General features: G+C 37.1%; 3 protein-coding genes across 3 annotated transcripts in view; 2 read left to right on the top strand and 1 right to left on the bottom strand.

Annotated features, from left to right (window-relative positions):
- Positions 1-5,967, top strand: part of LOC140615545 (olfactory receptor 51H1-like) — an 85,417-nt gene extending 79,450 nt beyond the window's left edge. The window contains exons 2-3 of the mRNA XM_072795413.1: positions 3,462-3,541; positions 3,661-5,967. Coding sequence (XP_072651514.1) covers positions 3,478-3,541; positions 3,661-4,625 — 1,029 coding nt within the window. The 5' untranslated portion in view covers positions 3,462-3,477 and the 3' untranslated portion in view covers positions 4,626-5,967. The remainder of the gene's footprint in view (positions 1-3,461; positions 3,542-3,660) is intronic.
- On the top strand, positions 3,687-13,994 carry OR51T1 (olfactory receptor family 51 subfamily T member 1). Its single transcript, XM_072795414.1, has 2 exons — positions 3,687-3,801; positions 11,471-13,994. Exon 2 carries the CDS (start codon positions 11,490-11,492, stop codon positions 12,471-12,473), a length of 984 nt encoding a protein of 327 aa, XP_072651515.1. The 5' UTR covers positions 3,687-3,801; positions 11,471-11,489; the 3' UTR covers positions 12,474-13,994.
- A 3,552-nt stretch (positions 13,995-17,546) lies between these two features.
- On the bottom strand, positions 17,547-18,482 carry LOC140615539 (olfactory receptor 51A7-like). The gene has a single exon (XM_072795408.1). It carries the CDS (start codon positions 18,480-18,482, stop codon positions 17,547-17,549), a length of 936 nt encoding a protein of 311 aa, XP_072651509.1.
- Positions 18,483-18,691: the final 209 nt, after the last annotated feature.

Genomic DNA, 18,691 nt, shown 5'->3' with positions numbered 1-18,691 from the left:
GAGGTCAGGTCTTTTGAGCCCAGTGTACTGTTTGGTCTGGACTTTGAATTTGATGGTACAAGTTATCTCTTTGGCTAAAAGCTTGTCATTTCCTATAAGATTAAATAGAACTTCAAAGTATAATGTTCAGATTTAAGTTTTACTTTTGGGATTTGAGTCAAATTAATTTACTTTTCTGACTCTTATTTTACTAATACATAATGGCAATAGTACTTTTCTCATAAATTTTTTTTAGTCATTAAAAGAGATAGTATATGTAAAGAGCTAAAAATAGAGGCTGAAGCATAAATAAGCATTCAATAAATTTCACATTGTTTATTATTAAAGGACTAAAATATTTTAAAATGCCTGCCTGTTAACCTTTGCATTGTTTCTCTATGTCATCATATAAAGTGATTGCTCATGATTTCTACATATTTCTAGAACCGAGAACCCTCAGTTTCAGCCATAATTTTTTACAGTGATAATCATTCGTCCATTTCCTTTACCTTTTTCATTAAAAAAGAAATTACAATTTGAGCTATACATAATGAGGAATTCAATGGCAAGTATATTATTCTACTAAGGGCTAATTAGAGAAAATAGTAGAGCCCTGGAAATTTTTGCCCTTCTGTCAGTCCTGGCTCAAGGCAAATAGCAAATATATTCCTTCCCTAAGGGCAAGACTAGTCCATGGCTTCTATAGAGGACAAATCGAAGGGGCCAGAACTATGCTTCAGCCTGCAGTTCAGACACTTTAATATATATTAAAGTATATTATGCTGTGTCCTGTCCTTCAGAGAATAGGTCTTTCCACTTGGCTGCCTGGCTGGAGAAGAACAATTGTAGTTCCATAGTGATAGAAAAGAAAGGCTCTTGCTGCCTATCTTCTCCTCCACCTCCATCCCCACATATGCTTTGTAAGCCATAGAAGTTCCTGCCCTTTTGCTGTGAGGAAAGTTTAGGTTTGATCCTGCCCATGGTCTGTCACTGGTATTGATAGACACAGAGTTAAGCTGAGTCCAACTGAGGATACAAGCCGGACATATTGACCCATCTGTAAAGCATGTCTTTATTCATCCTTGGCACACGTTCCACTCCTGTTTCTGCTCTTGTTTTTCATGTGTTATTTGATAAGGAAAGAAGTTGCTCTTTGGTCCTCTGATTACAATGGCATGCCTAGTACTTAGGAGGAATTTGACAAATATGAAGTCCTTAATCAATTTAATTAAACATGGAAAGTTCTTCCTGAGTGCTTTAGATCTTAAGGAATCAAGAGCCTAGTTTGAGGGTGCTGAACCTGAGCACTGAACCTGGGGTGGTTCAGTTGGTTAAGGGTCTGACTTCTGATTTCGGTTCAGGTCATGATCTCAGGGTCATGAAATCAAGTCTCATGTGGGGCTCTGCTCTGGGTATGGAGCCTGCTTAAGATTCTCTCCCTCCCTCTGCTCTTGCCCCCACTTTAATAAGTAAGTAAGTAAATAAATAAATAAATAAGCCTAGTTTGTAAACTTCATCTTGAATTCTGGAAGGACTCTTGGTCTTTGGGATTGAGCTCCTCAGATGGTCAGTGTGGTGTTGCTTTTGGGGTGCTAGTCCTTCAGAATGAATTATCTTTATTCTTTTATCCTCTATTTTTTACTATGCATGACTACTACTAGTATATCATTCTCTTACCTCTGGTTTATCTAGGACCTGCTTCCAATAAATCATTTACAGTAAGCATTCATGATTAAATGCAGAATCACTGAGCATAGATCTATAGAATTCCTCCTCTTGAGCACTGCAACAGCTACTACCTGCAAGCCACAGATTTTCAGTGTTGGGTCAAACTGGCTGAGGGATGGAGAGATTTAGGTAATATAGAATCAAAATATATAAATTATATATGGGTAGGTAGATACATTTAGCAGCATATAAATAGGTTTCATGGCTTATAAATATCTTGAGAGAGAGTTTTACAAACACTACAAAATTTATAGGTAACAGATGAACATTGATTATTTTTTTAAGATTTTATTTATTTGTTCTTGAGAGAGAGAAAGAGGCAGAGGGAGAAACAGGCTCCATGCAGGGAGCCTGACACAGGACTCGATCCTTGGTCTCCAGGGTCATACCCTGGGCTGAAGGCGGCACTAAACCGCTGAGCCATCCAGGCTGCCCGAACATTGATTATTTTAATGATAACTTTATTGAGTGTTGATTGCTTGCCTGGTGCTCATCTAAATGCTGTATTGATATTTCCAGTGAATACTTTTAACTATCCCATGGTACATACTATTATTTTCATTTTAATTTTAAAGAGGAAAGGAATATGCACAGAGATTATTAATTAACTTGTTCAAGCGTACAGAGCCAGGATTTAAGCCCAGGTGATCTATTTCCAGAGTCTAGTTTTCAAGCTATTTTCTTATTCAAATTTCCAGAAAAGAGACAAAGAAAAATATGTAAAGAGACACGGGTTATGCAGTATATAGGTAAAAGACACACAAATCCCATTCGATCTAAGATTTGTCAAGAAGTCAGCTGGAATGTCGATATCCTTAAATCTGTAGTCTGCAGGATCAATTTTTCAAATTTCAATAGAACTTTCTGCAATGATGGAAATTTTCCTGTCTGTACCATATAATTCAATAGTCACTTCAATAGCCATATAAAGTTATTGAATACTTGAAACATGGTTAGTGTAACTAAGGACTGATGTTTTAATTTAATTTAATTTAATATAATTTAATTTAATTAATTTAATAATTTAATTAATTAAAATGTAAATAGGCACAAATATCTAGTGGCTACGATATTAGACAGTGTAGAACTAAATTATTGACTTAAAAAGAAACTTAGAGTAACTCTGGCCAGTCTCTATTCATGCCCAAGCATCCAGAGCTCTCTGCCCCTTGCACTTTGTCTAGTGATTTTTCTTCTTGCTGTGGCCCAGACTCCTGTTCTGTTTTCTTTCATGTGGGTCCTGAGATGGGCTTCAATAATATATGAATTCACTTAATTTTTATACAGAACTTTGTGTGTGTGTACATTCTTATGTGGGAGATTCTTAATGAGACTCTCATAAGGGTCAGAACTCAAACAGCCTTAAAAGCATGATAGTACTGCTCTTTCTTTTAATCCTGAACCCTAATCAGTTGTGGCTAGACTGGCCCAAAAAGTGATTTGCTCAGATGCACATTTGGATATATCTTCCTGAAGATAAGAGTGAATAATTAAAATAGAAGAGAGCTGTGTGGCACCAAGAATTTAATATTGATCTTTGTCACTGCAGGAGTTAGACATTAATGTCTAGAACGGCCCATAGGACTATCTAGGCTTTACTCAGAGTAGGGCATACAGATACTGGTGACTCAGGTGGAGTTTACTAGAACAGCAAGGAAGCAAGTCCACTAACTCCTTGATGTTTCTGGATAAATTATATCCCTATTGGGTACAGGTGTTAATTGAAGTTTTTTTTCTTTTTTCTTTCTCCTAAGTATATTTTAGCATGTGATGGTCACTAATAGAATTATTGCCTCATGGGATAAGGCCATAGTTTCTCTATCGGATTGTGAAGGTGAGTATATTAGATTAATGTTTAAGTCACTTCTTATGGTTACCATCTCAATACTTATTGCCACTGATTCTAACTGCAACTGTTTGACTTAATAAGTTCTTCCCTTTTTGCCCAATCAGAACTTCATTCTACTATGTCACCATTCAACCAAACTACTGATAACCATCAGAACTTCATCTTGACTGGGATTCCAGGAATGCCAGAGAAAGACTTCTGGATGGCCTTGCCCCTCTGCCTTCTTTACAGTACCACATTCTTAGGTAATGTCATCATCCTTGTTGTCATCAAGGTTGACCGAAGTCTCCATGAACCTATGTATTATTTTTTGGCTATGCTAGCTGCCACTGACCTCAGCCTTTCATTATCTTCCATGCCCACCATGATCAGTGTTCACTGGTTCAACTGGCGCTCAGTAACCTTTGATGCCTGCATCACTCAGATGTTCTTCATCCATACCTTTGGGGGAGTGGAATCAGGTGTTCTGGTCGCTATGGCCTTTGATCGCTTTGTGGCTATTCGCTTCCCTTTGCGCTATGCTACCATTCTCACTCATGGAATCATCGGCAAGATTGGAGCAACCGTCCTGCTACGGAGTGTGGGTGCAGTACTCCCTGTGCCTTTCCTCATTAAAAGGCTACCTTTCTGCCACTCCAATATCCTTTCCCATGCATACTGCCTCCATCAGGATGCCATGAGGCTTGCCTGCGCTGACACTCGTGTCAATAGCATCTATGGCCTCCTGGCTGTGATCTTCATCATTGTACTAGATGCCTTGATCCTTTTGATTTCTTACTTTCTAATTCTCCAGGCAGTACTGGGCATTGCTTCCCGAGAAGAGAGACTCAAGGCTCTCAACACCTGCTTCTCCCATGTCTGTGCAGTACTGCTCTTCTACGTGCCTCTAATTGGCATGACTCTGATTCACCGCTTTGGGAAGCATTTGTCACCAATAGTACACATGCTTCTGGCCAATGTCTACCTGCTTCTCCCTCCTGTGCTCAATCCTGTTGTGTACAGTGTTAGGACCAAGCAGATACGGCAGCGAATTGTCAGAGTGTTCTGTGGGGGCAGGATTGGCCCTTAATGGCATCTAAGAGTTCTGTACAAAAGCAATCAAGTCAGGGAAGAATATCAAATGTACCACTGCCCAGTAGCGTTTCCTGCAGTGATGGAAATGTTCTAAATCTCTCTTGTTTAATGCAGTAACCACTAGCCACACATAACCATTGAACACTTTAAACTTTGATAGTACAAACAAGGAACTGAATATTTAAATTTTATTTAATTCTAATTAATTGAAATATAATTTAAATAGTCACATGTAGCTAGTAGCTACTGTATTGAACAGTACAAATCTAATGGGTTATGATATGCCTTTGCATAATGCTTCTCATGAAAACAATAATTTATCTTAGGTAGTTTCATAAAAATATGAATTTTCCTTAAAATGGTATATAACAGCTTGTCAACATTTTTTAAAGTTTTATTTATTTAAGAAATCTCTATACCCATGGAAGGCTTAAACTCACGACTCCAAGATCAAGAGTCACATGCTCTTCCAACTGAACTAGCCAGGTGCCCCACAGCTTGTCAACATTTATATACAATTAAATTCACCCTTTTTAGCATATGGTTCTAATCAACTTTTGACAAATGAATAGAACCAGGTAACCACCAGTGATACCAAGATAGAGAAAAACTGCATCACTGTTCAAAATTCCCTAATGCTACCCCTTTGTATCCATACCCAGCCCTTAGCAAGCACTGATTTGTTCTCCATGCCTATTATTCTCTTTTTCCAAAGTGTCATGGACCCTGCAGTCTTAGCATAATACATGTGACATTCATTCGTGTTGTGGCGTGTATTGGTAGTTTATTGCTTTTTATTACTAAGGACTATTCCATTGTATGTAATTAACAATTTTTTCACGAAAAATCCCGAGATTGTTTTTGCTCCATAGTCACTCTGGGATTCAAAACTGAACATAGGACATTTCTGTTCTTTTGTCTCTTGTGTTTATTTATATGTTCTTTGAGTACTTCTTATAAAAATGAGATGTGTGTGTGCAACAGGCTGGAAGCATGAGAGAAAAATATCAAAAAGAAAATGGTAAGTAGAAAGTATGAGTACATGATGCACTTAATAAACTGGAAGAATATGAACTTCTACTTATACTTAGGATTTTAATTTCAACTTCATTTTTGTCCAGAAAGCTTTTCTTACATGCCTTTGTTTACTTATATTATAGTTTTTCATACTGTACCATAATTTACTAATAGTATATCTTCCCTGCTAGTCTGCATACTTTATAAGAACAAGGACTCTTAATTTTATTTCAATCTATCCCAAGTATTTAATGTAGCTTGAAACATATGATGGGCACTCAATATGTATTTTTTGAATTAATAAATGAATGAAAACTGTACTTTATCAAGATTGATTTCATGCTTCCACACCCCTTTGTCTCATATAATATTAGTAAATCTCATTTGAAATTTCCAGAGTCATTCATTTTTGCTGATGGGAACAAATGGAAAGAGGTGGTGTTCACATATAAATATGAACCTTATTTATTGTGTAACTTTATGGAGTTACTTAATTCCTTCAGCTACTCACTGGCATAGACATCTTCGTTCAGTGTGCTCAATAAAGATATAAGAGTATGGACAGGAAAATGCTTCATGGAGGATAAAAAGCCAGGGATTATTAGGTATGGTCAGAATTATTAATTCACAGCCGACTGTGGAGAGGTGGATTCTGGTCAAAATGAGGCTTAAAATAGATGTGGGCATGCAGTTGGGAAGAAAGCAATCTGTAGAATAGATAGATTGAGGACCATGTATTATAGCCATATTTTCTGAAGATGTAATGGAAACAGTTGACTACAGAAGGCAGTATGGCATAGAGTAAGAGCTTTAGAATAAGTTATACATGGATTTGAATGCCAGCTCTGTACCTTGTTAACTTTAGATGGGTATATTTATTCAAAACCTCTCTGAATTTCAATTTCCTCATCTGTGAAACAATGGAGAATAATACTTAACCTGTAAGCTTGATAATGAATAAATACAACAATGTGTCTAAAGGGTACGGGAATGGCCAGGGGACAGTGAGACCTGTTAGAAGGAGTACATATTGGAGCAGAGAACAAAGAGAGGACTTTTCTGTACTCTTCTGATCCTGCTCTGACATTCAGGAAGCCTCCCTCCCTGGCTGAGACTCTGTAGCCTAAGGCAGGGTGAAGAGAAATGGTTGTAGTTACTAGACCTAGGCAGGTGGTGTTAGAAGATACCCATTACTGTCAGCCCCCAAGGCCAGGGCTGCTCTTACAGCTCTTGATGTATGGAGTTTGCTTGGGCCTAGGAGCAGGATTTGAAGATGTCAGGGAAATGTGTCTGAGCTGTTGTACAGGAACATATTTTTATGAATTTCATAATTCTTGTTCTATCCAATATACTCACTAATAAAGATAGCTCTCTGTTGCTTGGTGATTCCAAGCACCACTAATTTTCCTATAAAGCCCCCGCTCTTGGGAGCTGGTTTAGTCCTGGCTCCATTAAGGGACTGAAGAGAAGTTGTGGTGTTTCCTACTGACGTGAACAGGTAAGAAGAGTGTGTAAATGGAAAGGGATGCAAGGCAATGGGTTTAAGGAGTGAGAAATGCTAGGAGAAAGAGGAAAAGGAGAAGAGCAATGAATAATGGGAGCTACAGGTAAACTGGGGTGAAGAAATAGAGGGCTTTAATGGACCTTGGTTAAAATTGAGATAGGGAGACAGAGGACAGGAGGAAACAGATAAAGAGGAAAGGAGATAGGACTCAGAACTCTCTTCCTGTAGCCGAGATTGTTCAGCCATCGGTAAAACTTGCTAATTGAAGCTATTATTCAAGATTCTACTTTAGTAGCTAGCATTGAAAGAAGAAAAACAAGAATGCCCGAACTTTTAAGAAACTCACCTTCCAAGCAGATAAGATTATATCTGCATATATAAATTACTAATATCAACCATGACTCATTATTAAGAGTAAAATGAAAGCTCCAAGCTTAAAGTGGTGCAGAGAAGTGGAGGGGAAGCTTCTGGTTAACATGGCCTGGAGCTGTCAGGGTAGGTTCCAGATTGTAAAGAGAATAGATATCAGTGTTGAGAAATGACCAGAAGGTTTGGGTAGATAACATGGACTGGTTTTTATCATTGTTAAATTTAATGATAATTAAATTAATTAAATTAATTAACAATTAATTAAATTGTTTAATTAATAATGATAAAAGCAATTAATCCAAAGTGAAACTTTGGATCGCTAAATTATTGAGTTAGGTGGATCTTATCCAAGATATTTAATCTAGGCTTTTGTATATGAATTGGTAGACACGACTTTCTTGCCAGTCAGATGGAGAACTGAAAATAGAAGGCACTAGCCTATTCCTCTGGTTAGAGGGCAGTGCAGAGATAACCTTGAAAATTGAGGCACCCTGGCCTTTATCCTACAACTGGTTCCGGAGTATATGAGCTAATTGGACCAGAGAAGAAGCCCTCTGCTCCTTCTCCTGTTCACATAACTCTAGATTCCATAGGAAACAAGTTCTCCAGTGTCTCCTCTCATCATCCAGTGTTATCTTTTTGTCCTTTATGAGCCGCAATTCAAAGAATAGAAGATAACTGGTATCTGTAGTTCTCACCTTATTTCTCAATTACTTTTCTATTCCAAAACTCCTCTCTACAGCACATAGAGATACACACAATATAAACATATAAACATTCACACATATTTCTACACACACGGATGCCCCAAATATTCTTTAAACCATGAGGACTTTGTTTTCTGTATTACTGATTTGTCATCTCTATTGTTCCCCTAAATCATATATACACATATATGATTATATAAATATATATACAATAGAGTATAAACAATTCTTATATTTTAAAAGACAGAAATCACACTGTGCAACTGTTTAACTTATCTCAAAAGCTTAGCTTCTCTAAATGGTTTATGGTTTAATGAAAAATAAGGAAACTTAGAGTTAGTAAATCTATTTTTGAATTTTGAATCTGTATATGTTTTACCTTAGATATGTTATTTTATCTTGCTAGGCCACTTGCCTTTCTTTAAAATAAGAGAAAAAACATCTTTATTCATTTTTCCTGGGATTATATAAGTTTATATATGAGATGGCTAGTAAATGTTGACATATACAGAGGATCTTAATTCATCTCCTTTTCTCTTTACCTACCTACCCTTCTTCTTCCAATCAATAAGAGGATATTATTCTTCTTAGTTTCCCTGGTGGCTAGAGAAATGATTTCCCTCTGGCTCATACTTCCCACAAAACTTCCAGGCTCAATTTGTATTTCTCTCATCTGGTCTTTATCCATATCTCTATCATCTGCCATTTATTTATCCACCCATCAATACATATAATGTATATTAGATTATTTGTTTTTTTTTTAATCAGGTACGAATCACTACACTTGTCTCTAGAGAAAATACAAAGATGAACACATATGTTTTATATTCCCAGAGAACCAGCAGGAGAACCAGGGAGAAAGAAATGTGATTAAGCAATAGAATTTTAGTGCTATAAAATAAAACATGTACGTAAAGTACTACTGAAGGACAGTAAATAGATTGAGTGATTTGGTTTTGCAGAGAAATTCTTGGCTGGTTATCATAGAGGAGATTCACTTTTTTTTTTAAATGTTTAACAGTGACTTTATTAGGTGAATGATTGAAAGCATTCAACATTAAATTCAATTTACTTCCCATTAATATTTGCAAATACATTATTAGCAACTCTTAAATATTTCAAATCAACCAACTTAAGTACAGAAGACTTGCTTATAAGTCTTCTGAAGTGACTTGAAGACTGAAAGGAGCCCAGGACTTGAGTCCAGGTTTCTGACCACCCTTGCCATGGGTCACATTTAGGATACTTCTGGTAGGATCAGGAAGAGTTCTGCACCTCTCAACCTTGAAATTCCCTCATTTGAGTTTACCAGTGATGACATAGTGATTATTGGGTAGAGATTCACTCTTAATATCTGTGTTCATCAGGTTGAAGAGAAGAATGAAACAGAAATCTCAATGGCCTTCTGTTTTCCTGTCTGGCTAGCCTGTCCTTGTGTCCCCATGTGGTAATAGCCCTTCATTAATATTTTGCCTTGACATCTCACCTCTATTCATTCACTGAGTTGAGGGAGTTTTGAATGCAGAAACTGTTCTTTATTCATTTCTGTTTCCCTGGCCATCAGCAGTAACTGACATTAAAATAGTCATGTAGAATCTAAATGGTTTACATAACTGAGCATGTTTGCGATCCATACCTTATTTGGCATTAATTTTCCTGAGTTTTTCTTAGTGTTTTTTAACCATGTATTATAAATATACATAAACATAAATATTATAGCAGAAAAAGAAATTAGTCCTTCCCCCCCTTTCGAGTAACAAGTGGTCATTTCTATCACTATCTTTAGGAGCCTGGAGAAGGAGGAGAAAATAACCAACAATCCCTTATATTTATGTTTATATATCAACTGACAGAGCCTGGTACTAGCAAATTCCTTGCATCCACTCAGATACAAGACAGAAAACCTACATTACTGAAAAATAAGAATACTTATGGCTGGCCATATCCACATAACACATGGGCTAAGTATATCATTCCTTGTTAGCTCTTCATTGGTGACTAAGTGCCCTAAGCACAAATTTTAAAATCAACAACGATGACACCAGCACTCAGTGAACAAGTCTTAAATACAATTACAATGGTCATCTGAAGTACAGATTCCAGATTCTGCCTCTTTATGACACCATCTCTGTTTCTCTATTTTGATGGAATGCAGCTGCCATTCTATGAACTTTCTTACTCAGTGAACCACTTGATATTCCAATTTGTGATGTCACTTCAGCCTTCCATGTCCTGAGGCAATTCCCCTTTAGTTATTAGTCCCTAGTTCCATTCCACCCATGCTTTTTATAAAGTCATTCATCACATATTGCTGAGTGTTTCCATGAATTTCATGTGGGTTTTTTGCCTAGGCTTACCTACTTTGTCTAGAGTAGGATGCCTGAAATGATGTATTCCAGAATACTGTTTGGAATTTTTCACAGAATTCATTAGATCAGTCTACTTGCAGTGACTGGTTCAAAGTCATGTGTTAAATATCCATGGAAAGGAGTAGAAACAAGTATCCCAAGATGTAAAATGGAGAAAAGGAGAACTAGACCTAATTATTTCAGTAGACCTGGAAAAGTACATGGAGAAACAGAATTAGAACACAAGGCAAATTCAAGTCCCATACACATGTGGAATGGGGAATGGAGAAATTATAGGGACTATTCCATTATAGGAAAAGGAATAAAGAAACCCTGATACCAAAAGGAGACTTCTAATAGAGTCTATCAGGAGAGGGTGGCTGATGATAGAGGTATGAGGATACCTCTGAATACAATATCCCAGACCAGCTTCCAGTAAGGATATTAGGGACTATGCTATTATAGATGCTCAATGGCTCTCGTGTGCTTGTCCATTGTTTCTTAAGCAACCTATACAACTTGGAGACTTAATGCAAAGACCTATCAGTTGCATTTGTGGTTGTTGTTGTTTTGTTGGTATGTGTGCATGTGTATGACATAAGCCTATATGCATTTCCTACTTCAAGCCTCAGGACTAGTCTGGACAGTAGGGTGAGGATGAGCCTAGAGATATTGATGATTATAGTTGGGAGAGTGTAGAGGAAGAAAAATGGAGCCAGATTCTGACAAGAAAAATTTAAGATACTGTAGAATTATGTGATAGGTCCCATAACTGGATTGAGGGCTTCGAATACAGAGAAATAACTGTGTAATTTGGGAAGAGTTTATAAAAGAGTTAGAGCTTGAAAAAAAGGATCAATATGACAAACACTATCTTTATTGTCTCTCTTTTTAGGGTGTGTTCTCAATCCACCATGATAATTTTCAATAACACCACATCATCTTCCCCAAACTTCCTACTCACTGCATTTCCTGGACTGGAACTTGCTCACATCTGGATCTCCATCCCTGTCTGCTGTCTCTACACCATTGCCCTCTTGGGAAACAGCATGATTCTGTTTGTCATCATCATTGAGAGAAGTCTCCACAAGCCCATGTACTATTTCCTCTCTATGCTGTCAGCTGTTGATCTATGTCTGACCATCTCAACCCTTCCCACTGTGCTTGGGGTTCTCTGGTTTCATGCCCGGGAGATTAGCCTGAAAGCTTGCCTCATTCAAATGTTCTTTGTGCATGGCTTCTCCTTCCTGGAGTCCTCAGTGCTGGTAGCCATGGCCTTTGATCGCTTTATGGCTATCTGTAACCCAATGAAGTATGCCATTATCTTCACAGACATGGTAATCTTGGTGATTGGACTGGTCATCTGCCTACGGCAAGTTATTTTCACCTTTCCCATGGTTCTAACCTTGAAGAATGTATCTTTCTATGCAGGCAAAGAACTTTCCCACCCATTTTGCTACCACCCAGATATGATCAAATACTCATATTCCAACCCCTGGATCAGCAGTTTTTTGGGCATGTTTCTTCAGCTCTACCTGACTGGCACTGACTTACTCTTCATTCTTTTCTCCTACATTCTGATTCTCCGAACTGTCTTGAGCATTGTGGCCCCTAAGAAGCAACAAAAAGCTCTCAGCACTTGTGTCTGTCATATCTGTGCTGTCACCATTTTCTATGTGCCAATGATCAGCCTGTCCCTTACACATCGCCTTCTCAGCTCCACCCCAAGAGTGGTCTGTAGCATTTTGGCCAATGTTTATTTGCTCTTACCGCCTGTACTAAACCCTATCATTTACAGCTTGAAGACCAAGACGATCCGCCACGCTATGCTCCAGCTGTTCCAGTTTAAGGGCTCACGGGGCCCCAATGTGAGGGGTCTCAGAGGACAGTGGGATTGAAGGGGAGATAGATTATACTTAAGCAGGAAAGAGATTTGGGTCTATGCCATCCTCAGGCATTTGGTTATTAAGGCATTTTCTTTCTTTTTTTTTTAAAGATTTTTAAATTTATTTATTCATGAGAGACACACAGAGTGGCAGACACATAGGCAGGAGGAGAAGCTGGATCACAGGACTCAATCCGGGGGCCCTGGGATCATGCCGTGAGCCCAAGGCAGTCGTTCAACCACTAAGCCACCCAGGTGTCCCACTAAGGCAGTTCCAGTTGAATCATTGGAGCAGAAAGAGAATACTTTTTCTCTAAACTTATCAAAGTTAAAAAAAGCCCACTCTAATTCAAAACCAAATTAATTATGTATGTGCCCCTCAAACATTTAAAACAATTACATGGAACTCCTGTGCACATTAAAAGCACAATAAGATCATTTTATTCTAGTTGAATAATTATCTGCGTAAAAATAGTAATTCTTAGACCAAAAGTAAATGGCTATACTTATATATCTGTGTTCAGATGACCTAAAATCATTTATTTCTGTGATCATACTTCCCAGAGGGCAGCACAGATTTTTTCTTGAGCTGTAAATGAAAGAGTTACATGTGTATGCAAAGATTCGAACATTGCAATTTGTAATTAGAAACTCTAGGAAACTCTTGCACATTGGTTTCAGTTCCTAAAGTCACCTCTAGGGAGCCCCATCTCTTTGCAAATGTACTCCCTGAACCCCTATCTTTTTTTGAATCATTTTTTTCCTTAGCTAAAGTGAAACTGTCACAGAACTAATTGCTCTTTGTTATTATACTTCCAGTGAATCCAATATCTAAAGTCATAGTTGCTTTTAATTATTTTTCTAATTGCCTAAATATTCTAATACAGTCTTGATTCTGATTCCGTAGCATATCTTCTGTGTGCTCTGCCTCAGGATGGCACCTTTCTTTCTATTTGCCCTTATTTCTTGGGTAAATTTTTTTACCTTGCTTTTGGGCTTCTCGACCTTTTGGTGTACTTCTCATTGTAGAATTGCGCAGGAACTTTGATGCCTCTTAGTAGAGAATCTTTGGATTACCTTTCTTAACAAAATGTGTTTTATCAAGAAGTAACCTCATTATAGAGTTCATGGGATTTGGGGGGAATTCACCCGCTTTCTCTCACATAGAGTTATGAAGCTTTGTTCCACTCAGGATTCCTGTCTGAGCACAGAAGACCAAGCAGATATTTTGATCTAAGCCACCTGTCTCCTCTCCCTATATCAATTTCCTGCTCCTGGCAGACAAGGAATACCACTTCCAAACTCTGTTGTGTTTGCTTCAGCCTTCTGTTCAGCTCAAGCACTGACAATTTTGTGATTCTGCTTTGCCCAATCCAAGAGACAGCAGTGTCTGACCCTGCAATCAACATGTGACAGAGTAGACACGCTAGACAACACCCTATTCTAACCATCCAGAATTTTCCTCATCTGTTCTTACCAATACCAATGGCTCTTTAATTGCTTCTTTGGAACACCTTTCTTTCTTTCTTTTTTTTTTTTTTTAAGTGGATTTTTTTTTTTAATTTATGTATTTATTTATGATAGTCACACACAGAGAGAGAGAGGCAGAGACACAGGCAGAGGGAGAAGCAGGCTCCATACAGGGAGCCCGACGTGGGATTGGATCCCGGGCCTCCAGGATAGCGCCCTGGGTCAAAGGCAGGCGCCAAACCGCTGCGCCACCCAGAGATCCCTGGAAGAACTTTATAAAAGTTTTTCTTTGTAGAGCCCCAGCTCCTTTTACAATTCATGAATTTAAAAACATCTGGAAAAAAACTTAAAAAAATTTTTTTCCCTAAATTTGGGGCCAAAAATTACTGGCAGCAGAAGCTAACATAGACTGAAATGAATGTATTCATGATCATTATTTAATACACATTTTACTTCAGAAATATAGCTACGCTTGAATACACAGTAATGCCTCAAGGACTGTAGGGCCTTTTTAGAGTATAAAAAATTCTGTGGGGATCCCTGGGTAGCGCAGCGGTTTGGCGCCTGCCTTTGGCCCGGGGCGCGATCCTGGAGACCCAGGATCGAATCCCACGTCAGGCTCCCTGTATGGAGCCTGCTTCTCCCTCTGCCTGTGTCTCTGCCTCTCTGTGTCTCTCTGTGTGACTATCATGAATAAATAAATAAAATCTTAAAAAAAAAAAAAAATTCTGGGGCAGCCCCGGTGGCACAGCGGGTTAGCGCTGCCTGCAGCCTGAGGTGTGATCCTGGAGATCCGGGATTGAGTCCCACATCGAGCTCCCTGCGTGGAGCCTGCTTCTCCCTCTGCCTGTGTCTCTGCTCTCTTTCTCTCTAAATAAATAAATAAATAAATAAATAAATAAATAAATAAATAAATGAAATAAATAAAAGATTCTGAATTCCAAGAGTTTTAGTTGAACAATTATAGAAATGTGCAAGCATTTGTCCACTTTTATGATGGTCAATATTTAAGGCAGTCTGCTGCATGTGTGTTAATATTTTATTTTTCATTCCAAATGTGTTTTCATATCTGGCTTAAAAGGCAACTCACCTGCTTAGTACCAAAAACACTTTTATTAGTATTCTTCATCCTCATAGCAATTGTTAATAGGACATGAATTTGTGTTTTGTGGTTATTTCAAGGAATGTGTTTAATATATTTGGAGGTTGTTCTGATTATAAATGTCATGTGTGTATATATTCATATATAATTATATATATATATAATTCTACACACCTATATATAGTTAAAATTTTGTGATTAAAAAATCATTCACAGTCCCACTAATGAGATATTTTAAGATATATATACTTGATCTTTTTTTAATAAGCCAACATATGTGCATATATATACATTTTTTAAAGGTTTATTTGTTTGAGAGGGAGAGTGTAGGGGGCAGGGGTACAGGGAGATGGAGAGGAAGTCAAGCAGACTCCCCACTGAGCATGGAGTCTGACTCAGGGCTTGATCCCAGAACCCTGAGATCATGACCTGAACTGAAATCAAGAGCCAGATGCCCAACCGACTGAGACACCCATGCACCCCTGCACACACATACACTTATAAACTAGGACAGTAGTGTATGCACAAATGTATATCTTACTTATTTGCTTGATAATATCTTTTTCTGTTAATAATATATCAAATTTTTATATTAGACCTCCCTTCCCCTAGGAAGCTCTCTCCTTTGATTCTCCACTGAAATAGGCAAGTTACCAGTCTTTAATTTGCTTTCTTATATGTGTATTTAAACTTAACATAATTTACTCCATGAATTTAATTATTTATTTACTTGATCTTCCCACCATCACACTGTAAGCTTCTTGACAGTAAGTCTAAATTTAAGTTTCATTTAATCCTTAACATCTAATACAATGCTTAGCAAATGCCACTTAGTTCTTAATGCTATGTTGCATAGATTAATATTTAATATTATTTGTATATTATGGCTTATGTTATTATTTACTGCTTAATATTCCAGTAGTTTACAATATTTTTATCATAGAAAATAGTTCTCAATATATATTATAAATAAATATTTGAACAAACTTCTGATTATATTCTTAGATTCCTAGGATGTAGATTATTAATTAACTTTAGAAAGAAGCAAAATAATTGGTCTTGTGTAGTGCATGAGGTTGTAAATTCTGGAAATGGGTTTAGATTCAAATTCCTAACATTTTATGGTTCTGTGTTTTTGGAAAAGTTTGTTAGCTTCTCAGAGTTTTAGCTTCTTAATCCATGAAACAAGAGAAAGTAATAAAATCACCTTCTTGCAAAAGTTGAGTTTATACAAGTGAGTATTTATAGCCCAATGTCTGGTACTTGGTGAATGTCAGATTATACTGTATATTAACTAACTGGAATTTAAATAAAAACTTGAAAAAATTATCTTTGTACTTAATTCTTAATTTATTTTAGTTTATTTTTGTGTGTAATAAAAGATCAGATGCAAATATGCTTTTTTAAATAGGTTGTAATTTTTTTCTACCACTGTTATTTAAATAATCTATTTTCAATAAGGTTCTGATACTCCCAAATTATATATTATTTTCATGTCAAAGTATATTGGATTGTTTATTCTCTTTCTTTGCTCTTTCCATTGATTTGTTGATCAAACTACAAGAATTTTATAGCTGTTTAATAAATGTTGCTATCAATGAAACTTCATTACAGTTTCTATTTATTTTCATCTTATATCTCCAATTGACATTTGTAAATCTGTTTTTAGGATTATTCTGGTATATTCTCAATGAAATGTTACTAGAAGCTTCATTGGAAATGCATTAAACTTCTATTATAATTGAGGAAAACAGATTGTAGCCTATTCACCTTTATGTTCCAGAAAAACATTTATTGATACCTTATGACTTGAGCAGTTTTTGTCTTGTAAAGATCTAAATTTCTGAGTTGAGGGCAAATACTAAAGAATGGAGGATACATATTCTTCTTTGTTTTTTTTTTTTTTTTTTTTTTCATGACAACCTGTTTGCTTTTTCTTGTGGCTAAACAAGATATGAACCATTTTTCAAGGCATTTTCTTTGACTTAAAATTTATAGTTACTCCTTACTGATTATGGCAATAGTCTTTTTTTTAATCATTCTAAATGTTCTGTGTGCTTATAATGTATTATCATATTCTGAGTTGTCAAAGGTTTTTCTGTGTGTGTGTTGAACAACAAATATATGTCTGATATATTTGCTGCCTGAAAGAAAATCTGTAATTGGATTGGGGTAACATCCTTTAACTTCCAGTTCCTTTAGTATTCATTTTCTATAAGGAGGTGTAAGCTCTTCTTCCATGTGCATTTATCCTTATTCTGTAAATGGTATAACTAAAATTCCAAATCAGTATATTGATTCATGATTTCAGTAGTGTTGCAAAACTATTCCATACTCACCTGTCAATGCTCATGTCAGTCTTAGACTCACAGACTTCCATGCTCAGCCCATATGTTGTAGTGATTATAAGGATAATTAAGGAAGATAAGAATAAATATCTATAACATTTTGCTTAGAAATATATTATTCTATATTCCAATCTTGGCTGACCTTGCTTTACTTTTTCCCATATTTTTATTTTAGACCTAATTTCCCCCAAACCTTCTCACGAATTTGCCGTGTCTTCACACAGTATACAATGGGGTTCATTAGAGGTGGTACTAGCAAGAAAATGTCAGCAATGAGGATCATGGCCACTGGGGACTTGTGCTTGCCAAAACGGTGCATGGAAGCCAAAGCAATGATAGGCACATAGAAGATGAGCACGGCACAGATGTGGGAGACACAGGTGTTGAGGGCCTTGAGCCGCTCTTTATGGGATCCAATTCCCATCACAGTCTTCAGGATAAATATGTAGGACACAGCAATGAACACACTGTCTGACATCATACAGAGGGCAACGAAAAAACCATAGAAAAAGTTGATGGTGTTGTCAGAGCAGGCTAGCTTCATAACATCCTGGTGCAGACAATAAGAGTGAGAAAGTAGGCTTTTCCTACAATATGTCAATTTTTTGAGGGTGAAAGGAAATGGGAGCACTAAGAGCACACTTTTAATGAGAAACACCAGTCCCATTTTGGCAACTCTGGCATTGGTGAGGATAGAGCTGTATCTCAGAGGATTGCGTATGGCCAAAAAACGGTCAAAAGACATGACCAGGAGCACTGAGGACTCCATATCTGTGAATCCATGGATAAAGAATTCTTGAGCAAAGCAGGCATTTGGGGAAATTCCCGTAGCATTGAAAACAAAGATCCTCAGCATAGTGGGGAAGGATGAGAGAGAGAGGCCCAGGTCAGAGACAGCCAACATGGAGAGGAAATAGTACATGGGGGCATGAAGTGACGGCTCTGTCCTGATCACAAAGAGGATGGTGCAGTTGCCAAGGATAGCCACTAGGTACATGAAGCAGATAGGGACAGAGATCCAAACATGAACATGCTCCAGTCCTGGGATTCCAATCAGGAAGAAGGTGGTGATCTCAATTTTAGAGGAATTGAGAGCGTACATGATCAATCAGTTGAAAAGTATTTATTTCCAGATCTGAAATGACACTTTCAACATAAGTCTATTATATGTTCATTTCCCTCCTTTCAGCACTTTTGTCTGAGACACAGAGAAATTGCAATTTTGAAAGACTTGTATCAAGGAATAAAAGAATGAAATATTTCTTCTGAACAAGCTATTGATAATAGAGTCAGATAATGTTAATTTATAAA

This window comes from Canis lupus, chromosome 23 (genome assembly GCF_048164855.1).
Source record: "Canis lupus baileyi chromosome 23, mCanLup2.hap1, whole genome shotgun sequence".
Taxonomy (NCBI): domain Eukaryota; kingdom Metazoa; phylum Chordata; class Mammalia; order Carnivora; family Canidae; genus Canis; species Canis lupus.
The sequence above is the reverse complement of the archived record's forward strand: the minus strand, read 5'-3'. Positions and strand labels throughout refer to the sequence as shown.